At 51.9% G+C, this 18,983-nt stretch overlaps 7 protein-coding genes across 7 annotated transcripts; 3 read left to right on the top strand and 4 right to left on the bottom strand.

The window, feature by feature from the left end:
- Positions 1-192: 192 nt before the first annotated feature.
- On the bottom strand, positions 193-2,376 carry CABS01_03938 (uncharacterized protein; the record flags this gene model as incomplete). The annotated part of the gene is made up of 7 exons (XM_060537310.1): positions 193-686; positions 758-941; positions 1,002-1,177; positions 1,238-1,489; positions 1,567-1,585; positions 1,645-2,108; positions 2,169-2,376. 7 exons carry the CDS (start codon positions 2,374-2,376, stop codon positions 193-195), a joined length of 1,797 nt encoding a protein of 598 aa, XP_060391568.1.
- Positions 2,377-5,460: 3,084 nt separating this feature from the next.
- On the top strand, positions 5,461-7,147 carry CABS01_03937 (transmembrane amino acid transporter; the record flags this gene model as incomplete). The annotated part of the gene is made up of 5 exons (XM_060537309.1): positions 5,461-5,604; positions 5,679-5,940; positions 6,000-6,191; positions 6,255-6,646; positions 6,713-7,147. The coding sequence occupies 5 exons, from the start codon at positions 5,461-5,463 to the stop codon at positions 7,145-7,147; spliced, it is 1,425 nt and encodes a 474-aa protein (XP_060391567.1).
- Positions 7,148-7,489: 342 nt separating this feature from the next.
- CABS01_03936 (proline racemase) lies at positions 7,490-8,530 on the bottom strand (the record flags this gene model as incomplete). Its single annotated transcript, XM_060537308.1, has 1 exon — positions 7,490-8,530. One exon carries the CDS (start codon positions 8,528-8,530, stop codon positions 7,490-7,492), a length of 1,041 nt encoding a protein of 346 aa, XP_060391566.1.
- Positions 8,531-9,154: 624 nt separating this feature from the next.
- On the top strand, positions 9,155-10,258 carry CABS01_03935 (uncharacterized protein; the record flags this gene model as incomplete). The annotated part of the gene is made up of 1 exon (XM_060537307.1): positions 9,155-10,258. The coding sequence occupies one exon, from the start codon at positions 9,155-9,157 to the stop codon at positions 10,256-10,258; it is 1,104 nt and encodes a 367-aa protein (XP_060391565.1).
- A 730-nt stretch (positions 10,259-10,988) lies between these two features.
- On the top strand, positions 10,989-12,783 carry CABS01_03934 (isotrichodermin C-15 hydroxylase; the record flags this gene model as incomplete). Its single annotated transcript, XM_060537306.1, has 5 exons — positions 10,989-11,054; positions 11,131-11,935; positions 12,018-12,307; positions 12,380-12,546; positions 12,612-12,783. The coding sequence occupies 5 exons, from the start codon at positions 10,989-10,991 to the stop codon at positions 12,781-12,783; spliced, it is 1,500 nt and encodes a 499-aa protein (XP_060391564.1).
- A 245-nt stretch (positions 12,784-13,028) lies between these two features.
- On the bottom strand, positions 13,029-15,342 carry CABS01_03933 (C6 zinc finger protein; the record flags this gene model as incomplete). The annotated part of the gene is made up of 4 exons (XM_060537305.1): positions 13,029-14,213; positions 14,264-14,725; positions 14,790-15,107; positions 15,304-15,342. The coding sequence occupies 4 exons, from the start codon at positions 15,340-15,342 to the stop codon at positions 13,029-13,031; spliced, it is 2,004 nt and encodes a 667-aa protein (XP_060391563.1).
- A 559-nt stretch (positions 15,343-15,901) lies between these two features.
- On the bottom strand, positions 15,902-18,827 carry CABS01_03932 (uncharacterized protein; the record flags this gene model as incomplete). Its single annotated transcript, XM_060537304.1, has 10 exons — positions 15,902-16,138; positions 16,211-16,574; positions 16,642-17,126; positions 17,230-17,696; positions 17,763-17,975; positions 18,027-18,042; positions 18,120-18,370; positions 18,489-18,543; positions 18,617-18,651; positions 18,725-18,827. The coding sequence occupies 10 exons, from the start codon at positions 18,825-18,827 to the stop codon at positions 15,902-15,904; spliced, it is 2,226 nt and encodes a 741-aa protein (XP_060391562.1).
- Between the last annotated feature and the right edge of the window lie 156 nt (positions 18,828-18,983).

The following is an 18,983-nucleotide window of genomic DNA, read 5'->3' as shown; positions in this document are numbered from 1 at the left end:
GAGATATCAAACTACAAGTATACTTAGGCCTTGAGAAGTTCGGACTAGCTACCGGGCATATTAGCTGTGCGACAGAGGTCACTTGGACTTATGGGCAAATATGAGCTTCGAAGCAAAAGCAAGTACATGTACATTCGGCAAGGTTCCAAAATGGGAGATAACGCCGCCATGAAATTGACAGGTCTTCTTGATCTACCAAATGCTATGTTCCACTATCGTCTGAGACATCCACTCTGAATCTTCCTGTTCAATAGAGTTGGCCATATCCAGTAATTGCGCCATAGTCAGCCCGCTATCATAAGCCATCTCATCCATGTTCCCCGGGATAGAAGAAGAGTAGCTCTCGTGCTGTGAGTGTTCCGAGGCCATGGCCGAGACCACCGTGTCTTGGGGACTCGTGTCATCCGGGGGCTGCGTTTGGCGCCCCTCGTCTACTAGAGTCGTCTGCTCAGAGGCCTGTGAAGGCCAAGGCGTAAGTCGCTGTAGCATGTTCTCAAGCTGCTGTAGTTCAGATTTGCGGTACTTGGCGATCCCGTTCCCGGCCATGATCATCTCGTCCAGAACGGAGTAGACTTTCTCCAGAGACGGGTCGAGGCACTCAAAGCATTGTGGGTCGATTGCGGGTCCTAGTAGTAGACTGCTAGCAGACACGAAACTGGCTTCCAAGTCGAATGGAAGAAATGTTTCTGCAAGATGCAAAGTTAGCCTGGTTTATGTAAAAGAACGTGATTTTCAATTAATCTTGGAGATGGCTTACCCAGCAAGCCCTGAGATTGCAAACAGTCTAGGATCGAAACCATTTGTTGAGAAGAATCGATACACATCTGAATCAAATTTCTGACCGTCTGCGAAGACCCCAATAGCTCTGTGCATTTACTCTGTGATTCAAAACGAATTTTCAGAAAACAGAAAAGCAGCGGTCTGGTTGCAAGAACAATGCACTACAGCCAAGTCAGTTCGTTTCCAGTGCCGTTTTGAGCATTGTATTGAACTAGACATACCTGATGGTGCAATAAATGCAAATGGGCGGATGTTCTCGAAATGCAGCTGGTGTCCCTTTCCAGAGGCAGCGCAAACGATTGTTGGAGCTCATCAGCAATCTCAGCCACGCTGGCAAGCACTTCTTTGGTGCCAAGCATGAACTTGTTGTTGAGTCTTCCGTCGAGACCGTAGACCTCTAGTTGGCATAGCGGTTAGCATTATTTCTTAAAGCGGGCTTCAACAGGATCACACATACTCCTGTTAATGCTCCCAATGACCTTCGACAGTCTGATCCGCATTCGTAACGCGGCTGTCCTTTGGACTGAACCAGAGTAGGTTGGTAGTTGACAGAGCACATAGTCGTCATGTATTGAAGGCGGCATGCCAAACAACGATGTGATCTCCCGGTCAAGGATGTGTACAGTCCACCATAACCTTCGGCATCTTTCGACATATGCCTCTCCTAGTTGCTGCACAGGCATGTCTGTGTGCATCCCCTCTCCAAGGGCTATGCGAAGTGCTTGACCGATCGGTAGTTCACCATTAGTATAATGTATAATATCAAGGATTACGGGAAAAACTTACATAGTTGTATGAACAGTGCCTGAAGTCGATGCATTGCGTATATAGAGCAATGCAACACATGATCTCTGTTGACAGAACATGGTTCTTCAGTAAAACATTGAAGTCTGGGAGCAGTTGCATAGCCTTGACAAAGAAGTCATGGCCAGGAGGTCTGTTCCCCCTGTTGGTCTTGGTGGTGAAGGCTTTTCCGAAAGAAAGAATGAGCAAGAAATGAATGAACCACGGATCAGTAGGATCGGGTCTGGGATTAGGGTCAGAATAAAAGCTGTACAAGGACTTCATAAACGTTTCTTCGTCAAAAAGGTGGAACATTTGGCCACAGTGGAACTTGACGGCGTTGACCAGATAGATGGCATAGTCTTGTGTGGGAAGAGCTGGCATCTCGGGGACTTCGCTTGCTCTGTAGCCATCCCAATCGAGGACGTACGTCGTGCCATCAAAGAGAAGAGCGTTGGTCGGCAATGGGGTCTTGTGGACGTATTGGTGTGTGATGTTGAGGACTCGTCGGGTAAAAGACCAGTTAGATGATGTGCCCAGGTAGACTGTCCTCTTGTTAGGCTTCATTGCTATCAACGTGGTGAGCTGCACTATAAATGACTTACACAGCCTTCCATTTGGCGCTGTTGTGTACTCTGACTGTCCAGTAGACAGAGGGTTGATGAGGTTCGACGCGACAGGATCTATTGGCGCTTTAGGCCGAGCCTCCTGACTTTCCTTTTCATGCGTACCATCTGCAATGATCGGGCCATTTGATTCATCCCTCATGGGCAAATCACCGTCGCTCTCATCTCCTACTGTCAGCTCAGACATGTTCTCTGCAATGCAAAGTAAGATAATTAGGGATAACCAACTGTTTCCTGCTTTATCGGGACGCTGGCCGCCCTCGATTGACACTTGGGCTGGCTCATTGGTGCTTCGGCTCCGCTCCCACCTTTCAATTCTCTGTTGAAGGTCGATGATGTAGCTAGAACACGGATGGTGAGCCGGACTTATGCCTAGATCTAATCGTTGGTAGGAAAGGCCAGGCCCGATTACTTACCCTCTGGTGACGACGATTCTTTGATCCCTTTCGTCAAAGGTGCAGGACTGTTTGCGCTTGCCACATGCATCGCACGGCTGAGATCCTGAGCACTTGATTTTCTGTCGACGACAACGCACACAGCTAGATATCCAAGTGTGTTAGTCGTACGCAACCGCGGCCAATTGACAAGGGAGGGAGGATGTGGTATGTGTGGTTGGCTCGGACAAACTTACGCATTCGACGACCGCTTGGATACCTTGTTTCGGCCGGCCCCAGGTTCCATTTCACTGTTCAGGAAGGCTTATACTCGAGCTTCTAGGTAGAGAATGGAGCAATTAGACAGGCATAAAAGGGTTGTCGGTGTTCTTTGGCTGCGGAAATCGCGTGCCCTGCTGTATGGTCCCGGCGAGCCTCAACTGTGATGTGACGTTTTTTTGCTGAAGGAGAACGCGGGGTAGTGGTCCTGGTGGAACCGAATTGATGGGGCTCTGGGCTCTCGGGCCAGGGGGGCACGGCTTATCTGCATCTATCTTAGTCTCGGGAAAATGTCACGAGATGGCACCGGCGATAAGTAGGCGTTCGGTTTCTGTACGGATACTAAGTAGTAGCTAAGATATGCAAGAGTTGTAGACTAGGACCGATGCCGGAACGCTGGGCGGCCCGCGGAGGGACTTGGCTACGAGATACCATACTCCATACACATGCCGTGTTGATAGTAGCCGCGTTGGATGAAGGCTAAGGCGTTCCAGAAGGATGCCACATGAGATACACTACAAACTTTGGGAACCTTACATGCCTCCCTCGCATGCATGGTTGCGTCGAGTCGTCGTGTTGTCTTGATAGGTATCTGCCCGTCGGTGGGAATCCCGGGCATCTGCCAATTGGGAACAAGCTCTGACAGAAGCATTCTCCCCCATGACTGCAGGGGATACGACGATACAAAGTGACCAAGACGGAAGATTCTACCCATGCTATCAATAGCTCGTGGGTCTCTAGATAGTAAAGCACCGAGAAAGAGGGCTGAAGGCTGTGCTCTGTGTTTCACGCCCGAGAAACTCTGGTCAAGCTTGTCAATTACCTGCTGTCATACCTTATGCTCTGTGCTAGTCGATCAGTAATTACGGGCCTCCCGAATACAAAGCACCTTAGTCTGATGCAGCTTTTGGGGGTCCAAGTGATTGGCGAATGATGGCTAATTTGTCGCCGAATTGCAGGTTTTCCCGCCATCCGAAGAATTCCAAACTCCGTGTCTCTAGGTTCATGGTGGTAGCACTATGGATCCCCAGGAGTTCCAATTGCCAACGGAGTTGATGCAATCGTCATCTCATGTGGTCTTTCCCTCTCCCCATGGGGAAGCGGAAGTCAACCCAACGTCTCGAGGCTTGAATCCCCATCATCGACAACGTTAGTGCTGCACGCGTGACTAAGAGAAACTCATCTTGAAGTTTGACTTTGGGGAAGGACCATGCTCTGGACTGGAGTCTCGAGTCTCACGCCCTCCATCATGTGCCGGGTTTTGTGGTGGCGCGGTGGCGTGTGCGAGACACGAGAGGAACTTGATTTCGAAGGGGGCAAGCCAACTCGCTGCCATCGGGATGACCTCCCGACTTCGTCAAGATGGGGCGGGAGGTTTACCGGGTGAGCATCCGATGGTGTGAATTTGAAACGGAGGCTCCGCTCGAGCAGGGGTATACGCAGCGAAAGAATCCTTGCTAAGAGGAAGTTGTCCGCGAGTCGTGCCGACGGCGCCTCCGCTTGTATGCGCTAGAGCGGGTAAGCGTTCGCGACGGCGCGATTTTGTACGGCAAAAGCGACTTTTTGTCTCTGGACAAGGGCCGCAAAAGAATTGGCCCATTTCGTGTTACCACAACTGTCCACGATTGCATTTGACTCTTTACGGCGTTTTGCGAAGTTCCGAATGTGCGGCTATGGGCCTGGACAACTCTTATCCGGCCTTTCCGTCCGATATCCCATCCCACAGGCGTGCGGCGCGAGGTAGTGGAATGTTGGCTTCCCTTAGCTGAAGATACACAAGATATCAGGTGAAAACATCGACTACAACAGCGCGAGCATTAATGATTAGGAGGGAGATATCGGGATGGCACCCGGTCATCCCATGTCGGTCGAGTTATCAACCCTAGTGAGGCATATTTTCCACGCCAACACTTTTTTTGTGCAAACGCGTGCAGTAATACCGCGTGCCGTGGTCTGTACCTAGGCAACTCACCGAGAAATGCCGCGCGAGTCATTTCTCTCCCCCTGAACCCTTGGGAAAGAAATCGTCCCGCTGTGACGTAGGAGCCCCCCGTTGAAAGGCAGTCTGGGGAAAATATGGGGTATGTTCTACCTAACCGGTGCGTAATCTAACTCAAGCGATAGCAGACTATCTGGTACCTCTTGCAGGAGGAAGCCTGTCAGGCTGATAGAGAGGGAAATCTTGGCAGCCCTTGCCGGCTTTTCCTCCTGGCTGGGACTTCGAGGCTGTAGAGAAGGCCGCGCTTGGACTGGTTTTGTACAAAAGCGCATCATTCCCAGTCCCAACTTGGGAATGGGTCTTCTCATCATGCCTCTAAGCTATCAATCTCTCTAGTGAGCTACCAGTTTCGCTTCAGTGTCAATGCATATTAACATTTGCTTGGCCACTCATTCCTCGTCTTGAGCTGTCAACGACTATCACCAACGACAACAACTCTTGACTCTTCAATTCGGTTGTCCTTCCAACTCGGACTCAGTACCTTTAGTCTAAAAGATCATCTCGACGACAATTCCCACTTCGCGTGTGACCTGTGTCTCTAAAGACTTTAAAGTCACATTTGTCTGATCGACCGCATACGAACCAACATCACGTGAAAATATCTTCATCAACTGCCAAGATGACGCAGAAGAACAAGGAGGATGTTGAGGCGTTGGGACCCGTCTCAACACATTCGCAACAAGGCCAGGTCTTGGAAGACCCGAACGCGTCTTACGATGCTGTCTTTGGTGAAATTAAAGAGGGCGGCCCCAACTACCGCAATGTAAGGAGCAATCCGGAAAAACTTTTTGGCTTGGAATGCCTAAGCCTCCATTCGGATGCTAATTACTGAATTAGGTTGGTTGGAAAGGAACAGTCGCCTTGATGATGAAGACGCAGATTGGCCTGGGAGTTTTGTCCATTCCCGGTGTCTTTGACGTCCTCGGAATTGTGCCTGGTGTGATTGCCCTGTGCTGCATCGCCGCTATCACCACGTGGTCCGATTACATTGTTGGTGTCTTCAAGCTTCGCCACCCCGAGGTCTACGGTATCGACGATGTTGGACGCCTTCTCTTTGGCCGCGTGGGTCGCGAGTTCTTCGGCATCGTCTTCTGCCTTTGTGAGTTTATCAAATCGTTCGAAGGGTAACTCAGGGACTAACCACTCTCTCCCGATCAGACTGGATCTTCGTTGCCGGCTCTGGCATGCTAGGTGCCTCGATCGCGCTCAACTCGGTTTCCCTTCACGGTGCATGCACGGCTGGCTTCGTCGCCATTGCCGCAGCGATTGGTTTCTGCTTCGGTAGCATCCAGACCCTCGGAAAGATAACCTGGTTCGCCTGGGTCGGTCTCATCTGCATCATGTCTGCCAGTGAGTGCCGCTAAACCCCTTTGGAGGAAATTCCAGATTCAGAAGCTGACCATGCATACGCAGTCTTCACCGTCACCGTTGCCGTAGGTGTACAGGACCGACCGGCTGCCGCTCCCCAGACTGGACACTGGACCTCGGACTACAAGGTCGTCGGAAGCCCGACCTTCGCCCAGGCTTCCTCGGCGCTTTCGACGCTCGTCTTTGCCTTCGCCGGTACCCCTGCCTTCTTCTCCATCGTCTCTGAGATGCGCGATCCTCGCCACTACACTCGCGCTCTGGTCATCTGCCAGGGTGGTGTGACTGCCACCTACATTGCCATCGGATGCGTTGTCTACTACTTCTGCGGTTCTTACGTCGCCTCGCCTGCTCTTGGCTCCGCCGGTGCGACCATGAAGAGAGTCTGCTACGGTCTTGCCTTCCCCGGCTTGATTGTTACCACTACTCTGGTTATCCACGTAAGTAGATTCCAAACTTACAACCCGGTCACCAACAAACATCAATGCTAACGTTTGTGTCCTCAGTTGCCCGCCAAGTACATCTTCATTCGCCTGCTACGTGGATCCCGTCACTTGACCGAGAACACCATGAAGCACTGGGGTATCTGGCTCGCCTGCACTGCAAGCATCGCAATCACCGCCTATGTCATTGCCAGCTCCATTCCCGTCTTTGATGGCCTGGTAGCCCTCGTCGGTGCCCTCTTCGGTACTCTGTTGTCTTTCCAGCCCATGGGTTGCATGTGGCTGTACGACCATTGGGCCGAGGGAAAGCTCGAGAAGAGACCGAGATGGATCGCCATGGTCTGCTTCAGCTGCTTCGTTGTTATTAGCGGCACCTTTTTGATGATTGCTGGAGCGTACGGCTCAGTAGTTGGAATTATGGACAGCTACAAGAAGTCTGGTGGATCGGCCGCATTTTCCTGCGCCGACAACTCGAATTCTGTGTCCTCGGCCCATTAAGCCTCATGTTCGCATGATCAAATGGGTTAGGCGAGCAAGTTTGTCCGCGGAAGAACGATCCAATTAGATCCACGCGTTTTGAAATATACCCACTAGTTCTATTCCTGGATAATTTGGACCTCGATATGTTGTGACATGCCTGTACAATATCCCGGCTTGGCTGTGGCTTCAATATGTAACTGCGCCCCTGACCTACATTAGGACGGGCAGAAATGCGGATCGAGTGTGTTGGAGAAGGCTGAAACAGAAGCCTTCCTTGGAGAAAAACAGGGTGAAATGACTTGTGCTGATCACTTAAATAACATTTACAAAAGTAGCCAAGATCTACGGGACATGAATCTTCTAACTGACATGCCACTTATCTCCAACCCTGAACCCTTCCGGGAATGGATCTGTTGGGTGCAAGATGACTTGCTTGAAAGCCGTTATCCAGGCAGTCCCCTTCACCACGGGAATAATAGCATCGTAGTCCCCGACCTTTGCCTCACTTTTTACCGTTCCGATAAACTCGGTCCCAATCACGCTGCGGTGACGGAACGATCCTCCGACTGCGAGCTGGGCTCTCTTATGGAGAACCGCCAGTCGGGCACACGTTCCTGTCCCACACGGACTCCGGTCGAGTCTTCCCGGTGATACGACCACCGTGTTCACGGCCGTCTGTTGCGTGTCCGGCGCCAAGGGCGAGAGCGGGTCCGTGAACTCGAAGACACTGACGCCTCGGATCTCTGGGTTTTCGGGATGCACCGGGCTCGTCTGCGTTTGGATAGCCCTCTTGATTCGCTCGCCGATGTCGACTAACTCCTTTCCATTTTCCGTCTTGATCTGTAGGCCTACTGAGCTCGCGTCGACCAGCGCATACCACATTCCACCCCATGCAATGTCGGCCTTGATGGGCGTGTCGAAGCCCGGCACGTTGATGTCTAGATCTAGGCCATAGACAAAAGCCGGAACGTTTTGAAACTCCACAAACGTAACCTTGCCCTCCTTGCACTCGGCCTTGACCGTGACCAAACCTGCTGGCGTATCCAGGCGCAGTGTCGTAGTAGGCTCCTGCATCGGTACCATGCCGGTCTCTAGCAGGACGGTGCTCACGGCAATGGTGTTGGCACCGGACATAGGGGGGTACTCCTCATGCTCCATAATGATGAAGCCCGCGTCGGCTTCGGGATTGCACGGTGGAAGGACGAGGTTAACGCACATGGATGATGAGCCGCGGGGTTCGTTCATCAGCAGGTTTCGTAGGTGGTCTGCCTTTTTCCAGAAATGCATCATTTTTTCAAACATTGTCTTGCCTGGGACGTCGAGAACACCCCCAACGATGACGTCGCAGACCTCGCCGCCACAGTGGGCGCCGACGACGTTGAAAGTACGGCCGATAGTCATGGTGTGATGGTTCAAAAGATGGTGGATGAGAAGAACTATAGACTCACGACCTAGATATCCGCATCTTCGTGCTCAAACCTATAAGTACTGCGTAGTAGGTATTAATAGGCTTCATGGCCGATAGACATTTCATTCACAAACGCATGGAATATGAATTGAACGGTTCATGTGCCGGTGAGACGGAACGGAGGGTCGTTGACGGAGTAGGAACCGGCTCGTATTACACCTGAACTTTCGTATCACCCGCTCGCAATCGGTTAACTGGAGCCCACAACGGACCCCGTCGAGCGGCTCAGCTAACCGCCGCAGCGACCCATTTCCCTGCATCGGATGCCGTGCCGGTGGGATTAAATCCGGTAGGTCTTGCCGGGTCTGACGGAAGAAGACAAACTAAACTGCCGTAACCCGCCTAACTACGGAGACTGTCGATACGTCTACTCACATTTGTTATCGCAGTGACCCAACTGACTATCAAGAGGTGACAAGCTGCTGATAAGGTCTTGTCACTGTCAACATACTAGTATCCGTGCCTCTTTCGCGAGACTTCTCCACACTACGACCCCCTCACGATCTTGACTGTTCAGCGGCCTTTTGCAAACCTGAGCATCTCATTCACCATTCACCATGGGTAATTTCAGAGTCCTCAGCGACGCCGCTGTTCTCGATATTCTGCTCAACCTTCCAAGAAGTGGCATTCTCCAGCTCCGAGATCGGCTTGTGGGAGCACTGATAGAGCTCTCTGAGGGCGCGGAGCGCGACTATCAGCCCGATGCATCGATAGTGAACAGACCTGAGGGCATGAAATGCCTCTTCCGACCTTTCAGCTCCGCCGGTGCCTTCGGAACTAAGATCGTCGTCACCCCGGCTCCTTCATCCCCAGCAGCTAACAGCTTGCACGGCATTATCTCCATTTGCGACCAGGACGGCCTACCCCTTGGCGTTATCAACGCCGAAGAGGTTACAGGATATCGCACGGCACTCTCTGCCATTGTGCCGTACTTATGGCGGAGCCATACCGATAACATTGTTGTGTTCGGTGCTGGCAAGCAAGCGTTGTGGCATCTTCGCTTCGCGTTATCATTGAGGGGCGACGAGATCAAGACTATTACCGTGGCGAATCGATCCGCGGAGCGCGCACAGCAGCTCATCTCGAGATTGAAGGAGGAGAACCAAGGTCGTTGGAAGTCTACCGCCGACTTTGAGTATCTGAGTTCCTCTAGCTCCGAGTACGACGCTCAACTTCAGTATCGTCTCGCTGCAGCAGACGCCATTTTCTGCACAGTCGGCACCAAAAGCCCAGTATTTCCGGCACACTATGTCACAAACGGAAGAAAGGAAAGAAATCCATACATTTCTGCCGTCGGGTCCTGGCAGGCGGACATGTTGGAAGTAGACCCAGAACTGCTCGTCCAGGCAACCAACGCCGCTGGTGGGAAACTCCGCGAACAAGGTTCAAAGCTTGCCGTGCTAGTCGACGACCGCGAGTCTGCGCTTAAGCACTCTGGCGAAATCGTTCAGAGCAAACTCGCGGCAGAGTACATAGTGGAGATTGGAGAAATCGAGATTTCACGGAAACGAGGGGAGAAGCTGGAATCGCTATCGACATTGGAGGATGGCTTGATCATCTACAAAAGTATCGGTGTCAGTACGACGGATCTGGCTATCGGGACGGCTATTCTGGATATTGCGGAGAAGAAGGGGGCTGGCACTGTCATCCCGGAGTTTTGATAGGCGACTGGTAAGTTGTCAATCAAGAATGACATCAACTTCAGTGATCCTAACGGCTGAAGCTAGGATAAGAAAAGCATCAGCCAGCCGCGGGAGGATCTCCGTGTGTCTTTGCCTTCTGTCATCTCGCACTGGGAAAGTAATCAAGTCTGGGGCTTGTAAGCTCTGTTGAAAGTCGACTAATCGTTCAAGAGCGCAAGAATCTCCAACTTATGCCTTTCATTTGCTTGCCATCTTTGCGCAATCACTCTCATTTGTCGTTGATTCCACAATGTTACGAGTGCCCCATGCTGGAAGGCAATGACCAGGACATCAAGTCGTGCAACACCAATGCGGAGTAACACTCGCAGATGGCCAACCGTCTCAACCTCCCCATGCATATTTACGGTTGCTGCATGCATGAATGTGACAAAGCCGGACAGTGGATTGGTCCGCGCAAGAAACGTGGTATTGAAACCACCGTCCGATGACCCCAAACTTCTTGCGCCTAGGGCAGAGCCCGGCCCCTCAATGGAAGGTGGTTGATTGTTTGACGCAGAACCAAGTTGTGTGTGCATTGGGCAAGAAGCGAACATGTTTGTCACCAGGGGAGGAGCTCGGAAAGGCTCGTACTCGGGATGAATCTACATAAACGATGCGTCAACGCCAACGCGGGGTTGATGTTTCTTGTTGATGCAAGAAGATTATCACAGAACTTGAGAAGCTAACCCTTCCAGATTTGACTACGGAAATGGCGGGTGTTTTGTCCATTCTCTCTGAGCATCCTTTTCATATCCTGGCTATTGCCTTTGGTACAGTAAGTGACTAGCATTCCTACACAAGATTAGAGTAGATCATATCCTCAGTGAAGAATCTCATGGCTGACTTGCCAGGCCGTCCTATGGCAACTCCTCCTAGCCGGCTACAACCTCTTCCTCCATCCCCTACGAAGGTTTCCAGGACCTGTCCTTCAACGCGCTTCTCCTCTAATCTGGGCCTGGCAACATGCCACAGGCTATCAAGCCTTTCGAACCCAGTTCCTCCACGACCGATATGGCCCCATAGTCCGTATCAGCCCAAATCACCTGTCCTTCACCGATGTGACGGCCTGGAAAGACATCTACGGCTTTCAAATCGGGAAAGAGCTGGCGGAAAACGAGATCCCCAAGTCGCAGCTCTTCTCAACGACGATCAAGAATTTACCCACGAGCATCATCAATGCCGAGCGTGAAGAGCACCAGCGGTACCGGCGGGCGCTATCCCATGGTTTCTCGGATAGCTCTATGCGAGCGCAAGAAGGCATTATCATGAAGTACATCGATAAACTGATTTCTCGCTTGCATGAGAACTGCGACGGGAAAGAAGCGCCGCTTAATGTGGAGGCTTGGTATAACTGGACAACGTTCGATATTGCCGGCGACCTAATCTTTGCGCAATCGTTTGGCTGTCTCGATCGCTCAGACTACCACCCCTGGATTGCCTTCATCTTCAAAACTATCCGATACAATGCCATCATGACAGCGATGAAGTATATTGGCCTTGATCCTGTTGTCCAAGGCCTCTTCCGGATCGGTGGTCTTGCTGCGATGATGCAGTTACGTGAGAGCACCGATAAGATGATGCAAACGCGTCTTGATATGGATCCTGACCGGAAGGATTTGTTCGAGGGACTCTTGAGAAAGAAAGAAGAATGGGAATGTGGCCCCCAAAGCCACTCCTCGAGGAGGTGAATTTGCGCTAACTTTGTGTGCGCAGAACCTTTCATTTGAACAGCTGTCAGCCAATGGTCTCATTCTCGTCCTCGCCGGTTCGGAAACTACGGCTACAACTCTGGCCGGCACGACATATCTTCTGTTGAGAAATCCCAAGGTCCTGCAGAAACTTAACGAGGAGGTCCGATCGAGCTTTAGCGACTCTAGCGAGGTCACCATCAACTCAGTGAGCAAGTTGTCATACATGCTCGCTGTTCTCAATGAAGCTTTGCGTATGTATCCTCCCGTGACGTCAAACCTCATTCGAGAGGTACCGGCGTTTGGGTGTCAGATTGGCGCAGAACATGTGCCTCAAGGAGTAAGTAGCCTTGTGTACCAACTCTCCTTTTCGAGGTTCCCATCAGGTGGCTAATCCAGACTTTCCTCCAAGACTTTCGTCGAGATCCAGCAATGGTCCGCGAACCATAGTCCAGACAACTGGACCAAGCCCTGGGAGTTCAGGCCGGAGCGCTTCCTGGAAACTAACAAAGAGGAACACAACCATTTAGACGCACTTCAAGCATTCAGCGTTGGCCCACGCAACTGCATTGGGAAGAAGTAAGAACTCCTCATCTATCCATTGAACCATTATCGCCGCTGACGCTGAAACCTATGCGAAACAGTCTCGCGTATGCAGAGATGAGGTTGATTTTAGCCCGAATCGTTTTTGACTTTGATCTTCAACTGGCCGAAGGAAACGGGTCCTGGATTCAGAGGCAAAGAGCATTTGGTTTGTGGGATAGAATACCGCTGAATGTCTACTTGAAGCCAGTTGCGCGTGAAGCCCGCGCATAAATTTGCTATAGCATCTCGATAAACCAGGCCAGAGCAAGTACAAAACATCTATCCGTGAATTTTGAGAGGTGATTCAAAGATATTCCAAGAGCCCTAAAGACCCTTGCATTGAGGGAATAAACTCCTTATTGGGTACAGTCTACCCTTGAGCCGTCTTCAGTGTCATTAAGTCATGGTCGTGTGCTTGAAACGCACAACCCCCTTTCCCCGAGCCATTTACTACCCATAAACCAGCCGGACCTTCATCATAGAGCATGTTGCCCTGGCCCACCACCACCCCAAAGACTGAAGTTAAGACCATGAGTATCTCCAGGCATCCCGCCATCAAACGTCTCAAAGTCGGATGGACTCATGTCAGAGAACAGCGCGGTGTCCGGCGTCGGTGCCGGCCACTGCTCAACTGGCAAACCGTCGGGCTGTCTCTGCTTGAAAACTTCGCTGCTCCGGAACCGTGCCACAACGAGCGGCGTGTCACACGACATGCCTAGATTTCGGAACGCAAGCTCCCGTCGTGCCCACCCTGCAAGCAAGTTTTCCGCGCGCAGCAAGTTGTCCTTCCTAGTCAAGTCGTACATCTCCGGGTGGTGGTGATAGAGTCGGTCGATGGCCTTCCATGCCCTGTCAACCAGTGTTCCGACGGGCTGCCACTGTAGGAGCTCAATCATGACGGAGAAAGCGTCAGATTGAAAATGGAGTTTTAGGTACCAGGTGAACTTGTCGTCGATCGTGTCGTACCAGCTAACGTCGCTCTCGAAGGAAATGACCCATGCTCTGAAGAAGGATTGCTGGCTAGCTCCGCCGTCTTTGTTCTCGTCCCATGGCTCTCGCGCGTGCATAATCATGTCGCGCATCCTCTGCGCCGTGAAAGACCGGATCTTACTCGCAACGAGATGTATGCCGCCTGCCGTCGGGTTGCAGAACCGTCGTTCGGCCACAGCGAGTCTCTCATCGTACTGGTCTAGCGCGAGTCGATACCTGTCGAGGACATGTGGTTGACCGGAGAATTTCCTCGAGTTCTCCGGGCTGATTTTGTCCCCGCTGAGGATGACTGATTCGAACTCCGGCATCGGATTGTCGCAGAAGAAGGCGCGTGATTCGTAGAGCATGAGGCAGAATGCCATCTCGGTTGCTCCATCGCGAGACTTGACCGGCTCTGTTGAGCCGGGCAGTAAGTCGGCGTCGTTGACGTTCGATGGGAGTTTTGTGTCCCAATTAGGCGGGAGGAGCGTGTCGCCGAAGCCTGCGAGGACGGCGTATTTTGTTTCTAGCATGATGATTTGCCACCAGATTCGGCGGCGCATCTCGGTCTCGAATGGTTGAAGACCTATGAGTTCTCCGTCGCGATGGAGACCCATCCTTTGAGCTATCCTGACTAGCATGCCGGTCAACACCCATGCGGCGTGGCGATCGAATTGCCCCTGAAGAGAAACCTAGCCTGCATTTAGATCAGAGTCATGCTTGTGTGGGACAGACATCTTACCAGGTATAGCACTAAGCACTGCAAAGTGGTCATATTGTACTTTCGTAAAAAGTCCACTTTGGACATGGCTTTTTTCAGTGCAGACATTGAATTTCGTAATGCTCTTGCCTTTTCGAGTTTGAGCATCTGGATTGATTCCGCTTCCGACAAGGCCATGATTGCAACAACGTTGATGGAGCAGAGCAGGGCCTCGAGGTCGGGGCTCAGGTTGAAGCGGTCTGTTGCTGCTTCAAAGACTAGAGGTTCCAGGCTAGGGACGTGAATGACCTTGATCATAGGGTTGACTCGTTCCAGGAATACCTGCCACAGGCGCAGAACTTCGACTGGTCCCAGAGCTAATATGTCAAAGTCCATAGACTTTTGGTGAGTTGAGTCGCCGCGTTCTGAGACGCTAGTAGAACCAGACGGGTTCGTTGATTGCTCGGTGTCATTGTCTTCGAGACTGAGCTTGGAGAATTGGAGCTAGATTCCACTTAGATCTTTACTGGGTGGGACTTATGGTTTGATCGAAATACAGTGCACTTACGTGATCAAGAACATTGCCGCGAAACGGATTTTCCATAAATGTTGGTCGACCTTCATCGCAGACAATCTTGCCATTCGGTCTCGAGCTGGGTTGTTTCCGGGCTTCTTCGTAGCTTATGTGGGACATTGCCGGGCTGTCCGCCACATCGCGTGAGGAACCCGGCGTGTCGGGATTTACGGGGCGGCCATCGGCATCGCGCGGAGCCACCTGGCTCAGAAGACTCTCACACTGATTCGATCTCTCCAACAGGTCCTTCACCACGCGTCTTCTACCAGCTCCTGGTGGTGCTCGCGTCGATGGCACGCACGGTTGATCAGACTATCGTGATCACATCAGTGAGTATGCGTTGCGCCTCGGTGTGGGTGCGTAGACCTCGGGCCCATCGGCTGAAGGGTGAGTGAGATGATGACAAACCAACCTTTATGCAGTTGGCGCAGGGGGACTTTCGGTCACACTTGATTTTGCGTTGGTGACAAAAGACGCAGGCCAAGACGTTGCGTGGTTTGTCGCCTACCGGAGTACTCGCCTGTGAAGCTGGGCTTTCGGATGCCATCAAGATCTACAGATGAGAATATGGGGCTCGTCAGAGATTAGAGAAGTGTATGAGTTGTTGTCGTTCATCGCATGATATGTTTCTCTTCCAAGCTCTGCTCTGTTGGCGGCAACACTCTTTTAAACGTGCCGCTTTTCTGCGGGAAAAAAGACAGGGGGCCACGACATTTGGGGATCCACCAAACGGACTTTGGAGGAGACGCTAGGCTGCATTGGACCGTCCGAGACCCGGCTGATCCTTGCAGCGGACCGGAGCGAAGCCCGGGATCCCGGAGCTCACTGCCACCGAAGAACAAGTGATCTCCCACCCACACACACACGCAGTCTTACCTGCTTTTTCATCCTGGAGGGTTGCTCCAGCGAACGTTCGATTTTGTTCTTCATAAGCATTTCGTCATTATGCCTAGCAACGATCTCGACTGCCGGGCGTAGCAACTAGGGTAGCTGCTAGTATCCGTTGGGGGCATGCATTATTATAGCTCCAAAAATAAGGTTATGTCATGCTGCATCCGGCCTGGCAAACGGACGGAGATTAAGAATTGGACCCCGTCCGCATCATCTCACTTGTCCATGCTCTGAACGGTCCCTCCATGCTGCTGTGGTAGCAGATCGTACTCCTGCGTCATACCCTGGTAAAACATCGGGTCCAGATCGGGCAGGAAATAATTAAAGATTCCCATCACGTCGGTTCCCATGAGCGCACTAGGAGATACCTGGCCCATCCCGCTGTCGAACGCAAAGTCGGTGTATCCTGGTTGCTGCATCGGACCAGACATCATGGCCTCCCTCGGCAGAGTCTTTTAACGCAGATGATGATTAGACGCTTTTTTCCTTGATGAAAGGTAGACCTTGTGAGGCCGAGAACTTACATCAGATAGATCCAAAGTCATCTGAGTTGGCCTATCCACTTGTTTATTGTTTCTGGCATCAAGCTCTGACGATTGCTGTACCATTTGCATCGTGGAAGGATTTGTGGGTGCATGTGGTCTCGCGGGATTCATCAAACCAGCCTCGGCATGCTGAATCTCGTTCACGTAGTCTCGCGCAATCTTGGCGAACTCGGCTATCAAAGAACCGGGCACGGTGCCGCCGCTGGCATACTCTATCCGACTGAAGTGACCAGCAACCATGTCGAGCAGAGCCAGATTGGTGCCTGTATCTGGCTGCCGAGGATCATGAATCACAAGGTCAAATAAGACAAAAAGTGCGGTAATAGGGATTCCCGCAAGGACCCTTACGGGCTGTCAGCACCGATCTGATGATAACGGCGGGTGTAGTTCGAAGTTCGCTCTCTACTTACCATGTGACCGTGTATGGCTCAACTTCAATCATCGTAGTCAACTCCAAAATTGCCCTCGATGCATTCAAAATGGTCTTCATCTTGTCGTCCTTTATCGCTTTCACCGCCGGCGTCTCAGGGACAGGCAAATAGCACAGCGTAGTTCTCGCAAGAGTCAGTAACATGCTGTAGTAAAGATAATGAAGAATGAGAGCGAGTGATCTCGCATTAGGACCGGATACGGTTTGAGGGCGTAGAATTCCACCCGGGCGGAAGCCATTGTCTGGCAGAGATGCTCTCCATTCTTCGAGTTCACCGTTTAATTGGTCAATCACGTCGAGATAGTACGAGTCGGAGTTGCCCGACACGCCGACCGAGAAGAGTGATGTATATGCTCGAGAAAGGAGGCGAGCGAAACGCACTAGGTGCAGGAACCAGCTAAAGTCTCCCGATGTTGCTTCGGGGACGACGGGGATGGGACAGGATATGTCGCTATCGACGAATCCCTTGTCGTTGTCAGCAGTGCCGAGCAAGTAAACAAGAAGTGTGCATCCATCATAGGTAGTATGACGCTAGCGTGGTAAAGAGAGGGAAATTCCAAGCACTTACGGAACTTCTCCCAAAGTGGAAGCTGGTGATTTTCTCAACCGCATATAGAATCCAGAAAGACTTCTGGTAAGCGTGAGCCGTTGGACCAGTAAAGCTATGACTGGACATCATCTGAGCCCGTCTTGCCGCCTCTGACATGATGACAGGCTCAACAGCCAAGCCCGAGATCCCTAAGCCATAGACAGACATGGCCGTCAATGCCTGCAAGGTGGTGAGAGAATCAGGAAGCAGCAGGAGCTCCGAGAAGCCGCTCAAGCTGATAGAGAACAGCCGCCACGACTCGCCCTTACCAGGCTCGAATGTCCCCCCATCAGCATACTGGGACCCTAGAGCAAGGACGCTGTGGTAGAGACAACACCATGGCTTGCTGCGTTCGAGGAGATTGGGGAAGTTGGGACTTGACACTGTAGTCTCGAAAGTCGTCCGGTCAAGGAACGGGAACATGGGATGCACTCGCTCAAAGTAGACTGATCATAATTAGCTTTCACCGACTTCAATGGGGGGTTATAGAAGGGGGAATGGCAAATAATTACGGCGGATGTACAAGGCGGCACGCGCTCTGTCGGTCCCCATATCGGGAGGTTGCGTTTTCCGGGGATTCGTCGCTGCCGAGTCGGTGCGACGAAGACGTCCATTGACAATGACAGAAATTCGACCAACGAGCTCGTTCACCTTCTGATTCTGGAGGCGCGTCGACAGGGAGAGTAGCCTGTTGTCGGAGAAGAACGTGAGGCTGTTCCGGCCCCCTTGATCTGTTAGTACGTGTAGGCCACTGAGGGCATGTGGCGCTTCAATACCAAATATGCCATTGCGCTGTGAGATTTCTGTCAGCTTACAGTTCGCTCACCTCTGCGGTCAATTGCTTTGGAATTTTGACTAGTGGTGCTTACTGGTACAAACATGGTTTCCTCCTGGCCTCTTCCAGTAGAGGTCTTTGGCCTCTGTGCTCGTGCTAGGACGCGATCGACGTGGAGTTCTTGGATGCGGTGGGGAGGAGACTTTGGCGACGTGCGATCAGGGAGGACGAGTGGCTTGGCCTCTCCATCTGATGTCGACAAGTCTAGCACGGCTTTGGCGTCTGGGAGACTGGGTGGTCGATTACTCGATGGCGAATAATTTGTTGGCAGAAGCTGTCCGGCGACTGATAGTTTGCTTAGTACTTTGAAATCCTTTGCCACAGAAATCGACCGGAGTTGTCGTGCTTGCTCATCAAAAGAGTGTAAACGTGATATGGTGGGTGTTTAGTTGTCAGTGCTTACCGTTGCGCCTGTGGGCTAGCCTCTTTACACTGAAGCGACACTCTTCTTTTCGACGCTTCCAGGTTCAAAGTTTGTGAGTAAACGGGCACGTCTTTGTCAGGGCAGAGAATCCATTCGGGTTTACTCACGATACAATTCGCGCAAGGTCCGGGCGGGCCGTTACCTATGGATGAAATCAGCTCGTCAGTTCGTGAATGAAGAATAGGAATGACAATGAGCTCTCCCGAGTCACGTACTAGGACAGCGGACCTTGCGTGACTTGCAAGCATCGCAGGACTTGTGGGTTCGGGATCCAGCACCAACACCCGTAGGACTGGGCGCGGGCTTATCAGCAGTCATCTTCTCGGCTCGCAGAGGATGAGATGAAAATGCAGGCTGAGAAGCAAAACAACACCGAGAAACGAAGACGAGTAGGTCGGAGACGAGGTCTGTAAGTATGCGAGGATGTGGTTCGCAAGGGGACGGGGGGACCAAGACAATTCAGCTCATGGTGAA

This window comes from Colletotrichum abscissum (genome assembly GCF_030869225.1).
Source record: "Colletotrichum abscissum strain IMI 504890 chromosome Unknown Scaffold_7.1, whole genome shotgun sequence".
NCBI lineage: Eukaryota > Fungi > Ascomycota > Sordariomycetes > Glomerellales > Glomerellaceae > Colletotrichum > Colletotrichum abscissum.
This window is presented reverse-complemented; position numbering and strand designations above follow the sequence as displayed.